The 23,778-nt window shown below is 39.7% G+C and overlaps 1 protein-coding gene across 4 annotated transcripts in view; it reads left to right on the top strand.

Moving 5' to 3' along the window:
• The first annotated feature begins 3,312 nt into the window (after positions 1–3,312).
• The window catches only part of LOC127424811 (uncharacterized protein KIAA1522 homolog), a 71,346-nt gene continuing 50,880 nt past the window's right edge, over positions 3,313–23,778 (top strand). Inside the window, exons 1-2 of one of the 4 annotated variants that reach the window (XM_051670254.1) lie at positions 3,313–3,478; positions 6,082–6,352. In XM_051670254.1, coding sequence (XP_051526214.1) covers positions 6,115–6,352 — 238 coding nt within the window. In that variant the 5' untranslated portion in view covers positions 3,313–3,478; positions 6,082–6,114. Of the gene's footprint in view, positions 3,479–3,508; positions 3,892–6,072; positions 6,353–23,778 lie in introns of those variants that run through there. The other 3 variants (XM_051670251.1, XM_051670253.1, XM_051670255.1) reach the window with 3 other exon arrangements.

Below are 23,778 nucleotides of genomic sequence, written 5' to 3'. Positions count from 1 at the left end.
GGACACTTCCAGGATCAATGCCCGTTGATTGAGTTGGGGACTGTGGTCCGGATCCCCGACACTTCGCAGGCTGCCCCCGATCGGGCCGGAGCATACTGGATACTGGTAAGAGTCAAGGGGGGTACTCACCAAGCATTGGTGGACACGAGTTGTAATCAAGCCACTATCCACCAACGCTTGGTTCAACGCGAGGCTTTGGGCACAACCAAAATGGTGAGGGTGAAGTGTGTGCATGGGGATATTCACGATTACCCTGTGGTGACCCTTATGATCAAATTTCGGGGAACAAAACATAGAGTGGAGGCCGCGGTTAGTTCCCGCCACACCCATCTGCTAATTTTGGGGACTAATTGGCCTGAATTTAGAAATTTATTAAAGGGAATATGCACGGATTGGTCCTGCATGATTTGTAATTTCGTGCACGAGGATGCTAGAAATTGGGACAAATGGCTCGATCCCCTGTTATTCGCAGTAAGAGAGGTCCCGCAAGCCTCCACTGGGTTTTCCCCATTTGAGCTGCTGTATGGGTGGCGCCCGTGCGGCGTGTTTGATGTCATATGCGAAGCTTGGGAGGAGGGACCTTCAAACAGTAAGAATGAAATTCAATACATTCTTGATCTTAGAGCAAAACTCTACACTCTGGGGAAACTAACACAGGAGAATATGCTCCAAGCTCAAGAACGACAGAGCCGACTGTGTGACAGGGGAACTCGACTGTGGGAACTTGCACCAGGAGATAAGGTAATCGTATTACTGCCCACATCGAGCTCCAAATTACTCGGCAAGTGGCAAGGACCCTTTGAGGTCACACGACGAGTGGGGGATCTCGATTATGAGGTTAAGTGAACCGATAGAGGGGGCGCATGTCAAATATATCACCTCAACCTCAGACCACATTCGGCTTACGGCACATGCAGCATCTGAGGGCGGTTCTGCGATCACTGCGATGAGCAGGACTCACAGCAAACCCTAAGAAGTGCATGATTGGGCAGGTGGAGGTATGGTATCTGGGGTTCCACTTGGGCCACGGGCAAGTGAGTCCCCATATTGACAAGACTGCGGCGATTGCGACCTGCCCGAGGCCCAAGACCAAAAAGGGGGTGAGACAGTTCCTGGGGCTGGCTGGCTATTATAGGAAATTCGTGCTTAATTATTCGGATGTCACAAGCCCACTGACTGATCTCACTAAAAAGGGAGCTCTGGACCCGGTCCAGTGGATGGAGCAGTGTCAACAGGCATTCACGCAGGTTAAAGCCGCAATTTGCGGGGGGCCGCTTTTACATTCACCCGATTTCTCTCTCCCTTTTGTCTTGCAGATGGACGCTTCAGACAGAGGGCTGGGGGCCGTACTCTTGCAGGTGGTGGAGGGGGAGGAGCGCCCGGTGCTATACATTAGCCGCAAGCTCTCGCTGAGGGAGAAGTACAGCACCGTAGAAAAGGAGTGTCTCGCCATCAAGTGGGCGGTCCTCACTCTCTGGTACTACCTGTTGGGGCTGGCTTTCACCCTCTGCTCGGATCATGCCCCACTCCAATGGCTCCACCGCATGAAAGATACCAATGCGCGGATCACCCATTGGTGTCTGGCTCTTCAGCCGTTTAAGTTCAAGGTGGTCCACAGAGCGGGAGCGCAGATGGCTGTCACCGACTTCCTTTCCAGAAATGGGGGGGGAGTCGTAGACAGGCCGGATGTCTCCCCGGCCTGAGTCGGGCAGTGGGTATATGTGGCAGCGGGGGCGTGGTCAACCGTCCATCCGGAGAGAGAGAAAGCAGTAAGGGTACTTGCACCTGAGCTAGATTATGTTTAACACCTGTCTCTGATTCCAGTGAGCATGGGGAGAGCGGCATATAAGCAGCCACACCACCAGCAGTGGAGAGAGAGAGTCTGGCACAAAGAAGGCCATGGTGCTCCTGAAGCTGTTGCATTTAATCTGCTGTGTTTGTGAAGCTGATGTGTTTAAGTGACAACGTGCCTGTGAAGCTGATGAGTTTGTGAAGTTGTAAAGAACTGAAGTGGCCAATTAAAAGTCCTGGAAAACCCGCTTCCCTGTGTTCCCCTTCCCTTCTGCTGTGAATTTGTGTTACATATATTAACTTACCTTTACTTGAACACAAAATCACTCCTTGCAAATGAACATCTCCATCACTTTGTTGTAAAAGTCGCCTGCTTGTTGAAGTTTCGATAGCCTCTCTTTCTTGATTCCATTGAAATCAACTTTGCGAAATCCCCATACGTCGCTGATGCTTACATTACACCAATCAGCCACAACATTAAAACCACCTGCCTAATATTGTGTAGGTCCCCCTCGTGCCACCAAAACAGCGCCAACCTGCATCTTAGAATAGCATTCTGAGATGATATTCTTCTCACCACAATTGTACAGAGCAATTATCAGATTTACCCTAGACTTTGCCAGTTCAAACCAGTCTGGCCATTCTCTGTTGACCTCTCTCATCAACAAGGCATTTCCATCCGCAGAACTGCCGCTCACTGGATGTTTTTGGTTTTTGGCACCATTCTGAGTAAATTCTAGAGACTGTTGTGTATGAAAATCCCAGGAGATCAGCAGTTACAGAAATATTCAATCTAGCACGTCTGGCACCAACAATCATCCATGCGATTGTCTAATCAGCCAATCGTGTGGCAGCATTGCAGTGCATACAATAATTCAGATACGGGTCAGGAGCTTCAGTTAATGTTCACATCAACCATCAGAATGGGGAAAAATGTGATCTCAATGACTTGGACCGTGGCATGATTGTTGGTGCCAGATGGGCTGGTTTGAGTATTTCTGTAACTGCTGATCTCCTGGGATTTTCACACACAACAGTGAACAGCGATTTTTTGTTTTCATTGAGTTTCTCTAAATTAGTAAGGACATTTTCAAAACATATTTTTCATGTATCTAATTATTTTCCTTACAAACTGTGTATAGCTATATGAATTTAGGGTTTCAAAATTTGTCTTTCATATGATGGGCACAAAGATCAGCTCACCCACTGGCTTCAGGTCAATGTTTTAAAAGTGAAGAGATTACCTGTAACAATTTACAGGATGGTCTTTCTCCACCAACTAATAAGGATGAGCGAGAGTTAACAAAAGAGTGCATGAGGAAGAGAAACAAGAGTGGAAAGACAATGTTGAAGAGCAATAAGTGAAGGTAAAGAGGAGTGAAACGGTGTGCACACTGTTTTAAGAGCATGAGAGAGAGAGAGAGAGAGAGAGAGAGAGAGATAGGAGGGAGGGAGCATGTCGTTGTGAAATAGTTGGGTGGAATACACGTGTAAATTGCAGTTCCTCTCTGCACTGCTGAATGGTGACCAGGGGACTGAGGCAGACAGGAGGGGGAGGACTGGACTGACCAGCATGGAGCTCCACTCACCCAAAAAGAGCTGAATAAACAGGACAGCACAGCACTGCAGGAAAGACTAGACACACACTGTGAAAGAGGGACAAAAGGAGGCAAGAAAGGAAAGCAAGGTACCCTGTTTTTGTGCACTTATGTGTGTAGTCATAGAAAAGAATGTGTGTGTGTTTGTGAATTCTGAATTCTTTAAAAGTTGGATTGTGGGTTATGGTTAGTAGTAATTAAAATATGATATTAGTATATGATTTATATACAAACGATTATATACAAACAATATGTCCACAGTATGATTCTATTTAGATATCTAAGCAAACGTGTGTGTATGTCTGTTTGGGTTTTAATGAGTATCTCCTTACATGTATAATTTGGGGGTGTGTGCTAGTATGCTAGTATTACACAGTCTGTCTCCAGAAGTTTTGTTGCTGATCGAATTACAGCATTGAGGTGTCCAAAAGAAGTGTCTGTCTACTGTTTAAGCACTGAGGCAAAACGAAAAAGAGAGAGCAAGAGAGAGACAGAAAACATTGTGAGTTGCAGCACTTTTTGAAAACCAATGCTCTGGTGGGCAAGTTGGCAGAACTTGAGTTTACTTCTACATATTTTCTCAGAGGGAAAGGAAGTTTTTACTGCCTGCTTTTGCATGTGTGTGTTTGTTTGTTTTTTGTTTTGTTTTTTTACCTTCACACTCTTCTACTTTTGTTTTCTCTGTCATACCTCCAGACTTTGCACTATGACTAAGATTAAATGGCTTAGCAAGAATAAACATTTTCAGAGAATTAGGCTGTAGACACTGCATTTGCACGTAAATGCTGGCATAAAACAGGCTGAAATGGAACTTTCGAGTACCTGATACAAAACACATGTGAGGTATCTCTGGCTTTCTTGAATGTCCCTCATTTTGTGGATATATTAGGAAGAACTGATAAAGACACTTGTTACAGCTGTATGTTGAAATGCAGATATGTTTTTTTTTTTTTTTCAGTCATTTCTTTTTCTAAAATATAATGTGGCATAATGGTTAAACATCCGGGCTGGTAACCAAAAAGTTGTAGGTTCAAGCCCTGCAAGTGGTGATTCATGAGCTCACTTTGGCACCCTTAAACAAAACACTTAACCCCAGGTTTTTCCAGGCCAGGAGGATTGAACCTGTAGCAAATATACTGTAAATTGATTTTGAATTATGGATCAGCTAAATGACTACTAACTAAAAAGACAATGACTGTGATTTTGCCAAGCAGGACATGTTCCTGGATCAACATGCTAGATGGTCCTGGAACAACATTCCTTCAAACCAATCAGATTTTAATGTTAGGTTGAAAATGCGTTCACACTCAATACATTTACATGCACAGTTTAATGCGTGATTTAATATTTGAAGAAAGGGTGTCAGCTGAGGAAGTGTTAAAAACACATTGTGTGTCACCTCTGTCTTTCAGAGCCTTCCATAATTGTGGTCCAATTAACCTGTATATATGCTGGACGAAGCCGAGCTACAATTGCATTATCTAGGTCTGTTAGACCAACTTTGTAAAAATCAGTTGGATTTCAGTTGGACATTTTAAAAAGAAGAATTACTGTGTCAGTCCAACCGAAATAGAACTTTTAAAGTGCATGTAAATGCACTGACTGAAACTGTTGGTTGCTAGTAGGTGCTGACAATAGTATCTAACTGTATCAGGCAGTAGATCACACGATGTTCACATTCTGCCCTCCCATTGCTAGTCGCCATGTCATGTCGTTACGAATTTGCATAAAGTTGAACTCTGCTCAAATTTGTTGCATTGCCAACAGTCACTGACACTCATGTCACCTCAAATTGCCAAATCTAACTGAAAAAGAAATACTTCCAATTGCTTTGTCGCTGCGAATCACTGTCAGTTGCTGAACACCCCATTAGGATTTGGCTTAGAGCCTTAGAACAATAGACCAATATTCTGTCAACCTATCATTTCCCTCTGATTTTAGGGGTAAGTTGCAATATCACACAGGAAATTTACATGCAACTTCCAAATGTTCATATACCCTGAAATCGACCCCATACTGGCAAATTGCTGATAACAGCCATTTTTTCTTCAATTCACATGTGATCACTTTTCTCCGTGGTGCCACTAATAGCAACTTGCTATCTCTGAGAGATTGGTTCTGATCCCATGTAAACCTGGAAGTAATCATGTTCACATAAACAACAGTAGGTGCAACTCAGAGGTCACATTTTTACTCTAAAATTACATTGTTACTCTACTGACGGTTAGGTTTACAGTTGGGGTTTTGGTTAGGGAGTAGGGTTAATAAGATGTGTTTCTGTTGACTGTATTGCATCATTTACAACTAAAAATACAACTCGCTTTTGGCACCACCCTGTGGACATTTCACCTCAGCAACACTTTCAGCTTCAGCCACTGAGGGTATTGGTTTGAATCGGCACAGACCGATTTCAGCAGCAGAACTTTCGACCTTCTGGTGCAGAATTCCCAGTGTAATAAGTCTGTAACTTGATGGTTAGGTTTAAATTTAGAGTTAGGGTTATGGTGTTCCAGGGCCAACAAAAGATCTTGACCCATGTCCTAGTTGGCAATATCATGGTAATTTTAAAGGGTCCTCTATTAGCATATAACATTATCTCATAATTTCTGTTCTCCTTCATCTCATAATATGAAATGTTTATATCCCTCTCTTATCTCTTTTGTTGGCTGGTGTTGTGGGTGAGACTCAGCAGTTAGGTCTGAGATCAATAGTTGGAGATTATAGGATGTCCAGGAGCAGCTCTGTGGGGGATCTGGTGCCTAGAGACATTACTGAGATCCTGGCCCTGCAGGCCAGTAAGAAGAAACGGGGCTCATCCCTGGGTCGGGCGTTCAGCTGGTTCAAGGGCAGCAAATGCAAAAAGAAACTTAGCAATGGGCAAAGCAGTACAGGAGGCCCTTGTGGACGAACAGGAGAGAGCGCTACATCCAAACAGATTCATGCCAGTAATGAAACCTTTAAAGGTAAGCAAAAACTCAGAACTAAGCCTGGTTTTGCTTGCCGCAATGATGCCAAAAACTGAATGCTGAATGTTTAAGGTATTGGAATGGGTATTTACAGGTTTGGATTAGTTGATGCCAATCAAAGATGCATTATTTTGATACCATAGATGAAAAGGCCTCACCTGGTACAATTAAATTTAAGCCATGTTTTCTGGTGCCAGTCTGTCCAACACTTGAACATTGAATGACTTTGTGGCATTATTTGAATGGTTATCACTGGAGCATTCTCTTTCCCAGCAGGATTATACTACAATCACAAGGACATGTCTTCTCTGGAAAGGCTAATCTGTTTATTGTTGTGTCTCTTTTTGCTTCATGACTCCCTGTTTCGGCCTTGCTCTTTGGGGCTTAATTTTTCCTTAACACTGTTGACATGCCATGATGTGAATGATGCCTCTGAGTGCAGCAGAGGTACTGATTTTTGTTGTTAAGAGGGCATCAATCTGAATTGATAAGAATTGTGTTTTGTAGTTTTTGTGGTTTTATACAATAATAAATGACCTGTCCCTGGTTTGTATATTGGTCTATATTGAATAGGCTCTAGCCAGGGTCAGAAATTTACATGGGCTCGGGGCTAAAATGCAAACGAAATTCAAAATACAGGGGTAAAAATTGGCACTGCAATGAGATCTTCATTTGAATTTTCACTAAAGATTATTTGTAGAGTGCCAGCCGTTGTGCAGATATTGTTGGGACAGTGGCAGATCCTTGCATGATTGACGATTACCTCAAAATCAACCTTTGGGCATTGTACACAATGATCTCATTGATCAGGATTATTTTGCAGTGGATGTTAGGGAAAGTACTGTGGTGTTTTATGTTGCTTTTTAGTGTGTTGGGAGAAAATAAAATCAAAAGTGCCTTTAGCCCCATTGTACCCTCGAACCACTTTTAGTGTGTTAATCATATCACTGACTAAACTGTTTGAAATAATTATTTTTGTCTTGTTTAAATCAATTGGCATGAGGGAGTTGATAACAATTTTGTTTAATAAGCTTCTCATTTCAAATCTGGAGTGTCAATTCATTTTATTAGTTATGTTTGTTAACTTAATAACCAAAATATTTGGAAATACGTGAAATAATTGTAACAGCAACAGCTCAAATGTGAGTGTTGCCACCTTGTGGACCCACTAATTAGTGCAAATAATTCCAGACCTATCTGCATTCTGCACGTTCAAAGACGCACGGTTAGAAAAATTGGGCTGCGCGTGTTCAGTGCTCGAGCACTCTGCTTATGACGAAATTTGCTTCACGTCCTTTTTATGGACACTCAGTGTTTGCGTCTGACCGAAGTATACTTCGGTCTTGACTCTCCTGAGCTTTCAAGCTACAAGCTACACCAAACTCGGTACAGTCTTTCAGGCTGTTCCGAATTCTCTACAATGCTCTACAATGCTCTACAATCCCCACACCCTAGCGATCACCTGACAATGCCCTTGTAACCATCTATAACTCCAATGCAATGCCCTAGCAACCCCTTGCAAACACCCAAAACATCCCAGCAAAACAATAACAACCACCCAGAACACCCAAGTGACATCCTTTGAAAGTTGGAGCAGGGTTGGAGCTGAATTTGAAGGTGGACCTCCAGGACAATTTTGACACTATGATCAGAGTGTTTAGTCCCCACCTGTATGCTTATTGCTCTTGGGAAAGTTTTGCTTAAGGACGTGCAGAGCCCTCCTTTCAGACGGTCCCTTAGCTACTCTTTAAAACCTGTTGGACTGCTTTAATGTGGAGGTCCAACCAGAAGAGGAGAAGAGTCTTTTAAAAGACTTATTCCCATTCTGGATTTCCCTCTTCCTGTCCCCACAAGTCTCACACTCCCTTCTGTTGCACTGAAAAAAAGCATTTAGACTGTTATTTGCCAGAGACTGTAAGCTACCAGACACTTGAGACATGCACTATGAACAACGTGTCTTTCAGAGACTTCTAGTCTCATATTCTCCATTTGGACTCCATGATTTATAGCATTTTCAGGTCTTCATGATGAAAACCGTGATCCAGAGTTGGGAGATTGAGCCAGAGTGTAAAAAGGTCTGAGACATTAGAGACATGCTGCATTATTGAAACAGACAGAATAAAATGAGTGAGGGGGGATTTTTCTGTTTTTGTTTTATTAAATTACCCCCCTTTCCTACTCTTCCTATCTCTCTTTATAATCTATGATTTCACACAAACAGCAGCCAGATTGGCTATTCATAACTGCACTTGCTATATACTGTACGCCAGTCTTCTTGTATGCTGTAAAAAGTGGTAACCTGCAATTGTTACCTTAAGGAGCTATTTCTAGCTGACCTTACCCTAAAAACTGGTGTGACCTGATGTATTCAGGTTCAAATCAAATCAAATCAAAGTTTATTTTTATAGCACACTTAAAAACAACAAATGTTGACCAAAGTGCTGTACAAAACTGACCAACATGTATTAAATAGTAAAACAATATAAGAATAAAATAACACCATAAGATGATACTGCACAATATGTTACAATGACACATAAGCAAGGGAGAACAGGTGGGTCTTTAGATTAGACTTAAAAAGATCTATGGTTGGACAAGACCTAATCAATAGTGGCAAAGCATTCCACAAGTGAGGGTTGATTCAATGATGTTAAATTATATTTTGACCTGAATAAAACCAGTTAGATTTAGATGTTACCACACGAAGCACATTTTTTAAGTTATAGTAGGTTGTTTGCTATGATATTTTGTGGTTTTTAACATGTTCCAATGTGGTTTATAGGGTTTTCAGTGTGGCTGTTAGGGGGCTCTGAGAGGTTAGTAAGTGGTTGCTTAATGTCCCGAGTCAAAAGACAAGTTATGGTTAGGGGTTTGTTCAAATGAGCAATAATAATAGTGACGCTCACTTTAAAATGTATTCCCTTATATATTTGGGGCAAATTATTGGTTGTGTACAAATAGCTCTTTGTGAATTCTATTTTACCTTTGAGTTTCAATGTTATAAAGACTGCTTCTAATGGCCAATCCCCAAAAGACATGAGTCAGATAGACTGTCCTGATTCAGTACATTTCTGGGCTTAGAGGCTCAACAGTGCAGCACAAACCCCTTGCGTCACCCCTGTTTCTCTGAGCTCAGCCTGTGTCCACCCCTTCCCTCCACCCAGAGTGCTCTATCAGGCCCAGATGCTGTTTGAGGGATGAGATCACTGTGAATAGAACTTTCAAAATATGGACATAGAGCTGTCTAACCTCAACCAAAGTGAAATAACTTGGGTGTTTCTTCACTGTGGATTTAGAAAATAAACTCCCATTTTTCACACTGTCACCAATTAATTTGTCTACAAAAAATTTCCAACAGTGTATATATACAGTAGTTATCATAGTTGAATACCTCTAATTTTTGTCATTTTAATTAAATGTCATGAACATTTTTACTACAACGTCCTTCCACCATATCTCAAATTATGCATTGTGATTGATAGCATTCTGTGATGGAAATGGTGGTGTTGAAACACCATTTTGCACCTTTTTGGAATAAAATGGCAGACTCCTTTATCCATGTATAGGTCAAATTTCTTTGTTTAGAATATAATTGTTTAGAATATAATAATATTTTTATGATGGATTTTCATATCTTTATCTTTTTAGAATATACAGTGACAAGAAAAATATGTGAACCCTTTGGAATTACCAGCATTATGTATACATTTGTCTTAAAATCTGGTTTGATTTTCATCTAAGTTACAATAATGAACAAACACAATCTATTTTAACTAATAACACAAATGATTGTATTGTTCTTGTACATATTTAATACATCATTCAAAATTCCCACAGTGTAGGTAGAAAAAGTATGTGACCCCCTAGGCTAATGATGTCAACAAAAGCTAATTAGAGTCAGCAGTTGGCAAACCTGGCACCAATTAATTAAATGAAATTGGAGGTGTGGGTTAGAGCTACTTTGACTTATAGAAAGCACTCAAACATTTTGAGTTTGCTATTCACAAGAAGCATCTTCTAACATGGACCATTCCTAGCTAGAAAGAGATCTCAGAAGACTTACAATCAAGAATTGTTGATTTGCATATAGCTGGAAAGGGTTACAAAATTATCAAAAGGGAACACCGCAGAATGCTCAATGAGGTAAAAAAGAACCCTAGAGTGACAGCTAAAGACTTGAAGGAATCATTGGAACTGGTTAACATCTCTGTTCATGAGTCCACTATATGGAAAACATTAAACAGGCATGGTGTCCATGGCAGGACACCATGAAGGAAGCTGCTGATTTCCAATAAAAGCATTGCTTTGTGTCTGAAGTTTTCCAAAGACCACCTTGACACTCCACAATTCTACTGGGAAAATGTTTTGTGCCAATCACAGTTGGGCCAATCACAGTTGTTTATTATTACTGGAAGTTTATTGGAGTTTAAAAATGCTTTTATAGATACTACTGAGGCGGATTAACATTCACAAATATGAATCCTTGTAATTATTATTCTATTTTTTTTAAATAACTATGCAGTGTAAATGTTTCCATTGAGAGAAAAAACATTCTGCTATTTAAATGCAGATGAATGGAGGATTCGGTTTGCAATGTGTTCATGCCCAGGGCTTGCTCCTGCAGCAGTATCACTTTTATATATTTATTTTTCCTTCTGTTTTTGTATGATTTGAAAGTTTATAGGCATAATTAAAATGTGTTATGTAGTTATGTAATACAGAAAGTATACACAAAATAACAGAACAATGTTGGCATTGTGACAAATGTGCGAAAGTTTTTCTTGTTTCCAAGGGGGGCGTGACCAAATAAATTTGAAAACCACTGCATTAAAGGTGCAATATGTAACAATTTTCATGTTTTTTTTTTTTTTTTTTTGCCAATGTGTGAATGGCTTGTAACGCAACTAAAAAATTGCCTATTGCCTGTAGACTGATTTTCATGCGAAGGGAGTGGGTCGCTTTTGCCGGTAAAATCCAAAGGATGTGACAGTTATGTGTGCTCCCGAGAGTCTTGCCTCAGACAGTAGCTTCTCTTCCGCTATTCAACAGCGACAACAAACTGCAACACTAGGTAACGTTATCTTATAGATGGAATCCAGCAAACGTCCGGCTCCCAGCACAACACCGACTCCTACACAAACTCTGAGTAAGCCAAAATAAATAAATAAATAATTATAATAATTTATCTACTGAATCCCATCTGGCTAAGCAGGAACGTGATCGTGGTCGAGCGAAAACTAGAGTGAACATCGGCAGGGCATTTGATTCATGGAGGGACCATCGTTCGGTTTTGGGGATCAAAACTGACCCTGAATTGGCGTTCTTCTTATTGGACAGGTAAGCTTACATAACTGCAAAGCATGTGAAATGTAGTGCCATAAGGAGTGATCTGTGTAATTTTAGCTAACTTGATCTTGCCTGCTATCACTGACAAATTGCAAGCTACCTTGCTTCGTAACATTCAAATAATTTCAACGATCTTCTCTTTACACTAAATGTCAGGTATACAGGATAAATTTAAGCAAATACGCTGGTTTCTTATTCATAGTACAACATATGACATACAAAACATACAATAGTGCAACATAACTGCAGTGCAACAGTAAACTGTTTGGTATAGTTCGGTAGTATGTAGCTGTATGTGTGTATCAGTATGCTATGTTAGCTGATAAGTAGTTTTAGTTTAGTCTTAAAGTTTGTAGTAAAACAATCATAACTGTAATTTTAATTATGCTACCTCATCTGTCAGCATGATGCCGGTGAATCACGTTCAGTCTCTTTGTACGTTACGTCATTGTTTTAGCTGATGCTCGCTCGCTCACGTCCCTATGGAGTGTGTGCATGAGCACGAGCAACAGGTAGCTGGCTGCAGTTCACTTAACGGCCACAGGTGTCATTAATAACAAGGGTTTCTGAATCTTACATACTGCACCTTTAAGGCATTTGAAAATTAGCAAAAGTAAATTATGAAGGCTGCTACATAAAAGTGTCTGTATTTGAAGAAACACCCATTATGAAATTTGGGACTCCGTAGTGACGAACGTAGTGGAAATGACAAATGAAGAAGTGGGCTGATCGTGCTGATCTCAACTGGTTATCTTTATTGTAAGGGCCAGACATCTGTTAACGATGATCTTGGATACCAACAGGCCTCTAGAGATTGATTACTTGTGATCATATAGGGGAGGGTTTAATGAAACGTGACCTCTCTGTGATCACTCTGAAATAAAGAACATGTGAATGTTTAATGGCATTTGGAGACACTGATATACAGCTCCAATGCACGTCACAGAAACATGAAAGAACAGGGAGACAAAAGACAGCAATTTACTGTTCTGAGCTCTTCAATACCCACAGAACTTAAGAGCTCATGAGGGATAGTTCACCCAAATATGCAAATTCTGTCATTATTCACTCAGCCTCATGCTTTTCCAAACCCTTATGACTTCTTTTTTTTTTCCCCTCTCTGGAACACAATAGGAAATGTTACACATAATGTTAGCCTCAGTCACCATTTACTTCCATTGCACGGTGTTGATTCATTTTCTTTCACTGCAAAGCGTTTAGGTCGTTCCAGGTTTGTTGACTGCATTGCAGGTGCATATCACTTTGGCATGCACTTACAGAATTGTCACAAAGTTTGAATTATTAACAGGGGCTCAGGATGTTTTTAACCCTTGTGTTGTGTTCGTTTGTGCTAACACATTTTGTGTTCCAGGCACACCTAGATTGTTACAAAATCTCACATATTGCATATATTATCCCAAGATATTGCATTAGAAGTTTACTTCTAATTTGTAGTCAACTAAAAGTCAAAAGTCAACTACTTTTTTTTAGTAATTATTAAAGGTTTTATACTTCTACTTTTTTTTAAACATATTTTAAAAAATATATATTTTGCATTGATAGAAGGATTCATTGAACTGAAGGGGAATCCTTGCAGAAAAAAATTAAAAACAATAATAATTATGTAATAAATAAATAACCACTTTTTTGATCTTAACAAAATAGGTGTCATTTTAAAGCATAGAATCTAGACTTTACAATGAATATAGCGGATTCTACCAATTCTTAAATAATGCTTTTTTTATAATTTACAAATGTATTATCACAACAATTTTATTTAGAGTTGGTAAAAACGTAAAAAAGATGAGATAGCCATGTGTTATATATCACTGGAAAGATCTCAATTAGTAAAATGCAATGAGAAATTTTTTTAACTCAGAGGCCAAACTGCAGTGAGTATAAGTGTATTAAATTCCCACTGACACACATAAGTACAGTATAATAAACAGGAGTGTCTTTTTGTCAAGTTTTTCCTTATTATTTCATGAAACATACATATAACATAGACAATGACATAAGGTACTTTACAGCAGACTGTCCCGATTCAAACAAGCCCAAACACAACATAATATGATAAGTAGATCTTGAAATATTCTTCAAAAACACTGAACGTGTTTTCCCATTGTTTAAACACATGCTGGACGAATGTCTTTGACATTTGCACCGCGTCTCACTTTTTCTTCAGCATCTCACGCAGGACCGGCATTGTTTAAACACCGTGTCAAGTTAAAAAGAATTTTCAAAAATGTATGTTGAGACACCTGCGCTCTGTTTCATTCTTTGCGCTGCATCTAGATTGTTTTTAGCGCAGTTGTCACAAAGATTCAACATTCTAAACAAGTTCAGGCTGCATAGAGGGGACTGTTGCATTGTTTCATTTTATTCCAGATTGTTCTGCACCAAGTGAATTTTCAGCAAATAAATGGTAAGGCAATGCTTTTTTCCCCTTCTGCTCTAGTGTATGTGTATGTTTACTGTTTCAGTACTGTTACAAATGTTGCCTATATGCTTACATAATTACAGCCTTTTGCAACAGTACTTGCTAGGAGAAGAAATTAGATAGTAAGCGATTTTGGGTCGAGTTCGGGCTTAAAATCTGACGGTATCATTCGGGCCGGGTAGGGTCGGGTCACACGGTCTCGGGTACGGGTCGAGTTTGGGTTTCATTTTAAGGCTCGTGCAGACCTTTAGTTTGCACATGTCTGAGGACTTTGTGTGTGCAAACACTCATCCACATATATGCTCATCTTTTGGGATGGGATGCTCCTGAACATTTAGTCCTGAACAAATAGTCTAATCTATTAATTTCCAATGGCAGGTCACTTTAGACCAGTAACACCACAGGTGTAATGAAGTTAAATAAAACCAATAAATTTTAAGAATTTTTGGAAAATTATACATCCTGTATGCGGACGCTCAGTGTTTGTGTCTGACCAAAGTACACCTTGGGCTTGACTCTCCTGAGCTTTCAAGCTGCATCCACTCTAGCAATCCCCTTACAACCACCTAGAACACCCTAGCGATCACCTGTCAACACCCTAGCATCCACTTCAACACTCTTGCAACCACTTTACAATGCCCTTGGAACCATCTATAACTCCATTGCAATGCCCTAGCAAGCAACACTCTTGCAGCCCCTTGCAAACACCCATAAGAACCCAGCAACACAATAAAAACCATTCAGAACACCTAAGAGACATTCTTTGAATAATGGAGCAAGGTTGGAACTGAATTCTGCAGCACAATTTTGACACTATGTTCAGAGTGTTTAGTCTCCACCTGTATGCTAATTGATCTTGGGAAAGTTTTGCTGAAGGATGTGCAGACGGTCCCTTCGCTACTCTTTAAAACCTGTTGGACTACTTTAACGTGGAGCTCCAACCAGAATAGGAGAAGAGTCTTTTAAAAGACTTATTCCCATTCTGGATTTCCCTCTTCCTGTCCCCACAAGTCTCACACTCCCTCTGTTGCACAAAAAAAAAAAAAAAAAAAAAAAAAAAAGAATCTAAAAAAATGTGTGTGTTCAGATGCCCTGTATGAACAAAGTCATGGAATTTTGTTCCAACTGGATGAAAACAAAACTACAGTTTTCAGAAAAAGAAAAAAAAAAAAGTTAATCGGTCAGTTTTGACCGGAACACAATATAAGGGTTAAACAAGACACTTAATCTGTGGCATAAGGAATGAAGGATTAAAAACTTGAAACATTTCCTGAGATAAACACATTTGCATGTGGGAACTGTAGTAAAAGCAGAATAATTAGCTGTTACACCAAGATGTGCATTAATTTTCAATTATTCAGAGTTCTATTTTTATTGTTCCTTACTAATTTGATAATGCTTTGAGGCACATATTGCACTCCATTCCACAGAATTCTAAAGATTTTTCTTATCAATCTGACCAATGGCATACAGGGGAACTGTTACAGTTGTTATAATTCCATTTGGTGTCGCTTTTATTTAAAATACACCTATTTTTACTTACTATATTAAATACACATATTTTAGTCTACTATTCAATCTATGAATTCAAACATGCCCTTTAAGGCTTAACCGCTTCGTCACTGCTCCTTCTTTTGAGCTCAGAAGATTTGAGTCTGTGCCTCCTCTGCTTGCAAGTGTCAATCAGCCAAGCCGTCTCATGTGTCTCCGTGTGTAAAGTTTTCGTTATGTAACTCACAGTAATGGATACACCTGTTGACATGTTCCTTTCGACTGTTTACTCCAACAAAAACTTGCCCTCTCTCACCCTCTACCTGCCTCTGTATTCAAGCAACCTGGCAACTCACTTTTGCATTGATTGTTTTACAAACAGCCATGACTCACCATGTAATTACACAAGAAAGTATTACATTTATTCTTATTACCACAAACCTGTCGGGGAGCCTATGGCATGCTTCTCAAACACCTGCTTTAATGTCAAGATAAGGGGGATAAAAATAATAAGATTTTACATTGCTTTTAATACACTATCCAAGTGCTGAATCCAGGCTTGTATAAAGCTCTTAATTGAACTGTTTTATGTAGGCTAACAGTGAGCTGTAATGTTGGTGTGGTATAACAAGGACACTGCAACAGCATGAATGGACAAAACATTAGTTTTGAGCTCCAGAGAGAAAGAGGGGAGCATGTTTCTAAAAAAAAACAAAAAAAAAAAAACAGTCACAGTCATGAACAAGTTTTCTGACCTCAGTCTGGGTCATTGTGGTTACACCCAACAGTCCGATCATCTTTCACAAATACACACATACATACAAATGCACAAACAACCTCAACAAGGTGTGCTGTTGACACACCCACACTTTGTTGCTGTGAACCTAGATAACAGTATGGAGACGTTTCCTGTTGTCATGGCACCCAGCTCATGACCTCTCAGCCTCCATATCTCTTTGTTTAGTTAGTGGTGCTTGCTAAGACATCACTATTATGTGTGTTGATTATACTGTACATGGGTTAAGGCTTTTATTTATTTATTTATTTTATTTGAGCTGTTTTAGCTCTGTTTAGCAAGTTCTCACATGAAAACGCAAGCTACTGTGAACGAGCTTGCACTAATTTTACTGAAAAATTACTTACATTTCAAGTTGTTTCTTGATAATTTTATGATAATTTTGGATCCTTTTTTAAACTTTAAAGTGAGTCACTATTAACTGACATTGTGTTGAAAAGAAGGACCATGTTATTCATTAAAACATCTCCTGTGTTCCACATAAGAAATAAGGTCATACAGGTTTGGAGCAACATGAGGGTGAGTAAATGATGACAGAATTCAGTTTTGTGTGAACTTTAATGCCATAGAAGATGGAATGATTCCAGTCACAGTCTTTTCAAAGTACTGTTGCACAGCAGTAGCCTACTTGTAGTTAATGAAATGGGCTGACAGCCAAAGATCTAATGAGAACATGGTGGAATTTGTTCATACACTTGTGCAAGTGAAAACCAATTGCAAACTATGCTGATTTCAGAAAAATTAAGGAAGTATACTTTTCATTGTTTCAAAAACAAGCTGTATGGCATGATTCAGATCAAGTTTGCACAAGGTCATGGATAAGGAAAGAATTCTGTCAGTCTCTTATCGTTAAAGGGATAGTTCACCCAAGGGCTAGTTCACCCATTTTAGTTCAAATTAAAATTCTCTCATCATTTACTTTCCCTCATGCCATCCCAGATGTGTATGACTTTCTTTCTTCTGTAGAATACAAACAAGGATTTTTAGAAGAATTTCTGAGCTCTGTAGATCCATACAATGCAAATGAATGGTGGCCTGAACTTTGAAGCTCAATTAAGCACATAAAGGCAGCATAGAAGTAATCCATAAGTAACTCCAGTGGTTTAATCCATTTTTCAGAAGCAATATGATAGGTGTGGATGAGAAACAGATTAATATTTAAGTCGTTTTTTTTACTATAAATTCTCCTCCCAACACAGCAGGTGGTGATATGCATGAAGAATGTGCATCGCCAAAAACAGAAGAAGAACAATGTGAAAGTGAAAGTGGAGATTTATAGTAAAAAAAATACTTATGAATTGATCTGTTTCTCACCCACACCTATTATATCTCTTCTGAAGATATGGATTTAACCACTGGAGTCATATGGATTACTTTTATGTTTCCTTTATGTGCTTTTTTGAGCTTCAAAGTTCTGGTCACCATTCACTTGCAATGTTTGGACCTACAGAGCTGAGATATTCTGCTAAAAATCTTTGTTTGTGTTTAGCGGAAGAAAGAAAGTCATACACATCTGGGATGGCATGAGGGTGAGTAAATGAGAGAATTTTCATTTTTGGGTGAACTATCCCTTTAAAGGAAATTTCTCTCATCATATATTCACTTTCATGTCGTTCTAAACTCACATGACTTGCTTTGACAGTGACTAACTTTAAAGCTTAAGAAAGGACCCAAAAATGTCCCAAGGTGCGACAAGGTATCCCATGCAACTCGTGTGTCATATTCCAAATCTTCTGAAGGCATACAATAGATTTTGGAGAAAAACAACCTGAAATTTAAATTATTTCACAGTGAAAATCTTGTCCTTTGCCACAGCTTTTTTTTTCATGAGCGCATGAGAGAAGCTTGCTCACAATGGCTCACACCTAGTGTGAAAGTGCAACAGTGCAATTTCTCACACAACCCCGTTAAACAAGCTTCTCTCATACATTTATGAACTATTGGGGGGTGAGCAAATGATGACAGAATTTTCAGCTCTTTCTAACACTTTTCTTTGCTTTGTGTCCCTCCACTTGGTTGAAGTGGAGATAAAATTCTGTTGAATCTCTTTTCAGTTCTTATAATGGCCCATGAATCATCATCTCGCCTTGACCTTGACTCTCTTCTACCTGCACTCTTCATAACTCTGACTCATCAAGCAGGCATGCAAGGAATGAAGACAGGGAACAATGAACTCACAGATACACTATGAAGGCTCAAGCAGCGAACCCAGAGTAGTCCAACTTAATGGATTTGGTTTTCCTTTCACCTGATCTCTTAAAGTGTGTAATTTCTGTGCCACTAGCACCACCAAATGGAATTGCTTTCCACAGGTTTCCCAAACACTGACCCCATCTTCCATTGGTTGATCAAATAGATTGTCCCGCCCTAAACTCAGTGCCATTGTTTGAATCAGTGTTTCTGTGTTGGGATAGTTGTATGCTCAAATAAACCACCATGTTTTGATAGCACCACAGGCCAAAGTGTTATACTTTTCAGGGGAATAAACCTAAGAATGGCTAACTTATAGTTGTCTCTGCATATTAAGCTGGGATAGGAGAATGTATTTTAACATCACATCATCATTAAAGAGCTATGGTCATGAAAGAGCAAAAATTGAGGAAAATGTTAAAATGTATATGATCTGCAGGAATGAAGGTGGATGGAATTTGACCTGATGTCAATTGGGATAACATCCCTCAGTCCAATGAGGCAATATCCCAATAAATCCAGAACAATCGTGAATTTGTGCAAGAGAGAGCTTTTAACTTAAAATGATATTGCTTTGTTTTTATTGTTTTGCCCTGTTTTGTGTTCTTGAAAACAGCATGGACAGCAGGCTTTGAGTTACTGTATTAATGGTGTAATGCATGAACCTGCCAAGCTGTGTCCATAGCTTCAACCACAAGAGGACAGTATGGGACAAAATGCATGTCTCCCTCCTTCTCATGTGTTGTTTCAAGATTACAAGATTACAACACATATGTTTTGGAAGGGAGCCAAGGCTTTAAAATATTCTGGGTTCAATTCAAGTTAAGCTGAATTGACAGCATTTGTGGCACAATGCTGATTACCAGAAAAAAGCTATTCCGTCTCATCCCTCTTTGTCTTAAAAAAAAAAAAAAGCAAAAATGTAGGTTACAGTGCGGCACTACAATAGAAGTGAATGTAGCCAATTTTTAGAGGGTTTAAAGGCAAAAATGTGAAGCTTATAATTTTACAAAGTAATTACTGTACATTAATTCTTCTGTTAAAATACGTGAATTACTTGAGCGGTAACGTTTTTAACGGTCATTTAAGGGTTTTAGGTTTTAAAGAGTTACGTTGTCATGGAATCGATGTTGTACAAATGGATAAAACTTTACACGAAAAATGTTAGTAAGCAATTTTATCACACTAAAATCATGTTTAACGTATATTGTTTACGTCTTGTGGCTATACTTTCGAAAGAGTCAGTTTTTTTAATGTTAAAAAAGCATTATAAGTGCCACACTGTAACTCAGATTTGTCCTTTTTTTTTTTTTTTTATTAATTTTTTAGGTAATCAGCATTATGCCACAAATGCTGTTAACTGAGCTTAACTTGTATTGAACCTGGAATATTCCTTTAAATGTTATCTACTTCCTTAAGTACTCTGCTCTTTAAGGCTTGACAATGTTTCAGAAAGACATACATTAATATAGTCGTGTAAATCTTGCACACTTATGGTTTAAAGGGATAGTTCAACCAAAACTGAAAATTCTCTCATCATTTACTCACCCTCGTGCTATCCCAGATGTGTATGACTTACTTTCTTCTGCTGAACACAATCAAAGATTTTTAGAAGAATATCTCAGTATTGTAGGTCCATGCAATACAAGTGAATGGTGATCAGGATTTTGAAGCTCCAAAGAGGAGATAAAGTCAGCATAATCCATCAGACTCCAGTAGTTTAATCAATGTCTTCTGAAGCAATCCAGTTGTTTTTGGGTGAGAACAGACCAAAATATAACTCCTTTTTCACTATATATCTTGACAGCAGTCTCCTTGGTGATCATGATTTCAAGCTCAATTACACTTCCTATAGCACCATCTAGCACTCTGCACATGCATCAAGCAGTAGGAAGTGTAATCGAGCTTGAAATCACGATCACGCCTAGAGACCTCAGTGACAAGATGTATAGCAAAAAAGTTTATAAAAGTTATTAGAGTTATATTTTGGTCTGAATCACAAAGCTGTGGCATGGCATTTGTAAATGAAAACTTTTGCTTTTGAGTGATTCTACATTCACGCCAATAGGTGTCAGTATAAAGTCCAAGACCACTGTCACATGGCCACACACAAACACATGCTTACTCATGCACATGGTTTTAATCTGTTAAATTTCTAGAGGTGCTATAAAAATAAAGTTCACCCTGACAACAGAAGCCATTAACACCTCACCCTTTGGCAACTAATTTTAATGGCCTTAACTGTATGACTAACCCTAAAACAGCAGTGAGGGCTGGTGGTGTGTTACGTCATATGTGAGTGATGAAGCAGATGAGGACAGAGTGTGTAAATGGCAATCAAATTCCACCTATGACAACTGATTAAGCCTTCCACTCCTGCTGTTTTCTGGTGGTATGAGATGTGTACTTACGACATTGAAATAGAGAAATATACAGCAACAAATACTGCAGGTAAAGAGGATGTGTGTAAACCTATCAAAAATCATGTTAAATATACCTTAGTCAGAGTAGACACCATATTTAATTTGACAAAAATTAAATCGAGGCTGTGAGGATAAAGTAGATGTACCAATATCCACTGAATATGTTGTACTGTTGCGTACCTGGGTGTTGATTGTGCCTACCAAACACTGGAATTCCACAAATTCCCAGTGAAAAAAAAAATAAAAAAGGAAAACATACTGTAGGTTGGACATTCTTAAGTACCTTAAGACTGTTGAACAGACTTAAATCCCTTCTACACCTTTAGGGCATTATATTGCTGTCAGGTGAAATTCTTCTCTTCAAATCAAAAGCCTATAAAATACCTTCACTTTTTTAGTGAAGAATCAGCCAAAACCGACTGAATTCAGATGAGCTGGACCACAAGATAAGAGTGATAACGAATAAGAGTGCAGTTCCGTGAAGTGTGTCTGCTAAAGGAGCCTAATGCAGAGCCCAATAAATGCAACATCGATTTATAAGGATTTTATGTCTAATGGCATTATTAGCCATTAGCCTTTAATGATGCTCTCTGAAAGCTTCTTGCAGTATTCAGAGTAGTACATCAAAGTCCCTGTAACACAGTTCAATGGAAAGGAGGAGGTGAGAACCGGCTTGGTAATATACATAAAAGTTTAATAATAAACTGAACCAAAAGACAAACACACACAGGTGTCCGGCAGCTGCCCGTAACTCTCTCTCTGTCGCACTGCCTTCTCCGGTCGCCTTTATCCCTCTCGGGCTTGATCAGCCTGATTAGGGGCCAGGTGTGCAGAATCACGACCCGGCCCCACCCTCCGCCCTGCCACATTCCTCCCTCGTTCTCTCAGACCGGGGAGCCCGGTCTGAGAGAACTTTACTCACCGGTTCTCTGATACGTCATAGCCTGGTCCTCGGCCACTCCTCTACCCTCTAGCGGACGACAGTCGTGCCAACCCGGATGGATCGGAAGCAGTCCTCCAGCCCCTGGCGGACGAAACGACCCGCCGCGTTCCGGTGGACCGAAAGGGTCTCCCCCGCTCCCCTGGCAATGGTCCTCCTGCTCCAGTCGGTCGGCAAGGAGCACCTCCCCGCTCGCGGTCGGCGGTCTCAGACCCCGCCACATTTCAGCGGCTAGTAGGGGTCTCCTCCACCCCTGGCAGCGGCCCTGACCACTCCAGGTGGTCGGTTAGGAGCCCCTCCTCCCCTCGCGGTCGGCGGCCCTTCCTCCGCTCTCAGGCGGCCGGGCTCCTCCGTCCCCTGGTGGATGGTCACGGCTGTACCGTTGGGGTGGATGGTAGTGGCGAGGACTCTACTACGGCGCATCCCTCCTCCTTCCTGGATTTGGAAAGGAGGAGGCGAGAACCGGCTTAGTAATATAAATAATAGTTTAATAATAAACTGAACCAAAAGACAAACACACACAGGTGTCGGGCAGCTGCCTGTAACTCTCTCTCTGTCGCACTGCCGTCTCCGGTCGCCTTTATCCCTCTCGGGCTTGATCAGCCTGATTAGGGGCCGGGTGTGCAGAATCACGACCACAAAAATGAAAATTCTCTCACCATTTACTCAATCTCATGCCATCCCAGATGTGTATGACTTTCTTCTGTAGAACACAAACAAATATTTTTAGAATATCTCAGCTCTGTAGGTCCTTTTTTACTATAAATCTCCACTTTCGCATTCTGAAAGTAAAAGTGGAAATTTATAGTGAAAAGGGCTTAAATATTGATTTCTCACCCACAACTATCATATCACTTCTGAAGATAAAGATTTAACCACTGGAGTCTTATGGATTACTTTTATGCTGCCTTTATGTGTTTTTTGGACCTTCAAAGTTCTGGTCACCATTCACTTGCATTGTATGGACTTACAGAGCTGAGATATTCTACTAAAAATCTTTGTTTGTTTTCAGCAGAAGAAAGAAAGTTATACACATCTGGGATGGCATGAAAGTGAGTAAATGATGAAAGAATCTTCATTTTTGGGTGAACTAGCCCTTTAATGAAAACGTTAAATGATATTTAGCCTTTGGTACATATCTTTGGTTTTGTGTCAATGAAGGGGTACTTGAGCCTGATGGTGCTGTGGGGGTACTTCAGTAGAAAATGGTTGAAATGGTTGTTAGGCATTGTGAATACAGTGCCTTTGCTTTTGCATGATGCATTGGTCTTTTAAAGTGTTTCCTCTGCCAAGAGAATAACGTAATTCAGGATTCCAATATGTTTGCATCTACTTTTCCTGGGGGCCCCTCTCGTGTTTTCTGTCTGTTTTAGACTTACAATGATTTGCAAAGCATTCTGTACTTCCAAAGCCTGGACTCTTGATCACAGAAAGAGCAGGATCGAGGAGATGGGATACAAGTGATGCCTGGAAAAGTTCAACATTCCAAGGGCACTGTGTACCCTTCCTAAAATCTCTAGTGGGCATTCCTTTTCTTCCAGATCATTATGTCATAGAAATGTTTTGCAGTATATAATTTAATAAGAAAAATAATTAAAAAATAAGATCAAACCCTAAACCACATCAAATTCATACTTAAAGTATGTTTGATTTAAATGTAAAGTTTAATTTAAATGTTTCATTTAATCTTAACTTCATAACAGTAATTCTAACTTTCCTGACTCTATCTAAAAAACAGTAATAATCATATTTTCATGCTTTATATTTTCATCATCTTCAGAACCAAACCACACAAGA

This window comes from Myxocyprinus asiaticus, chromosome 34 (assembly GCF_019703515.2).
Source record: "Myxocyprinus asiaticus isolate MX2 ecotype Aquarium Trade chromosome 34, UBuf_Myxa_2, whole genome shotgun sequence".
Taxonomy (NCBI): Eukaryota; Metazoa; Chordata; class Actinopteri; order Cypriniformes; family Catostomidae; genus Myxocyprinus; species Myxocyprinus asiaticus.
The sequence above is the reverse complement of the archived record's forward strand: the minus strand, read 5'-3'. Positions and strand labels throughout refer to the sequence as shown.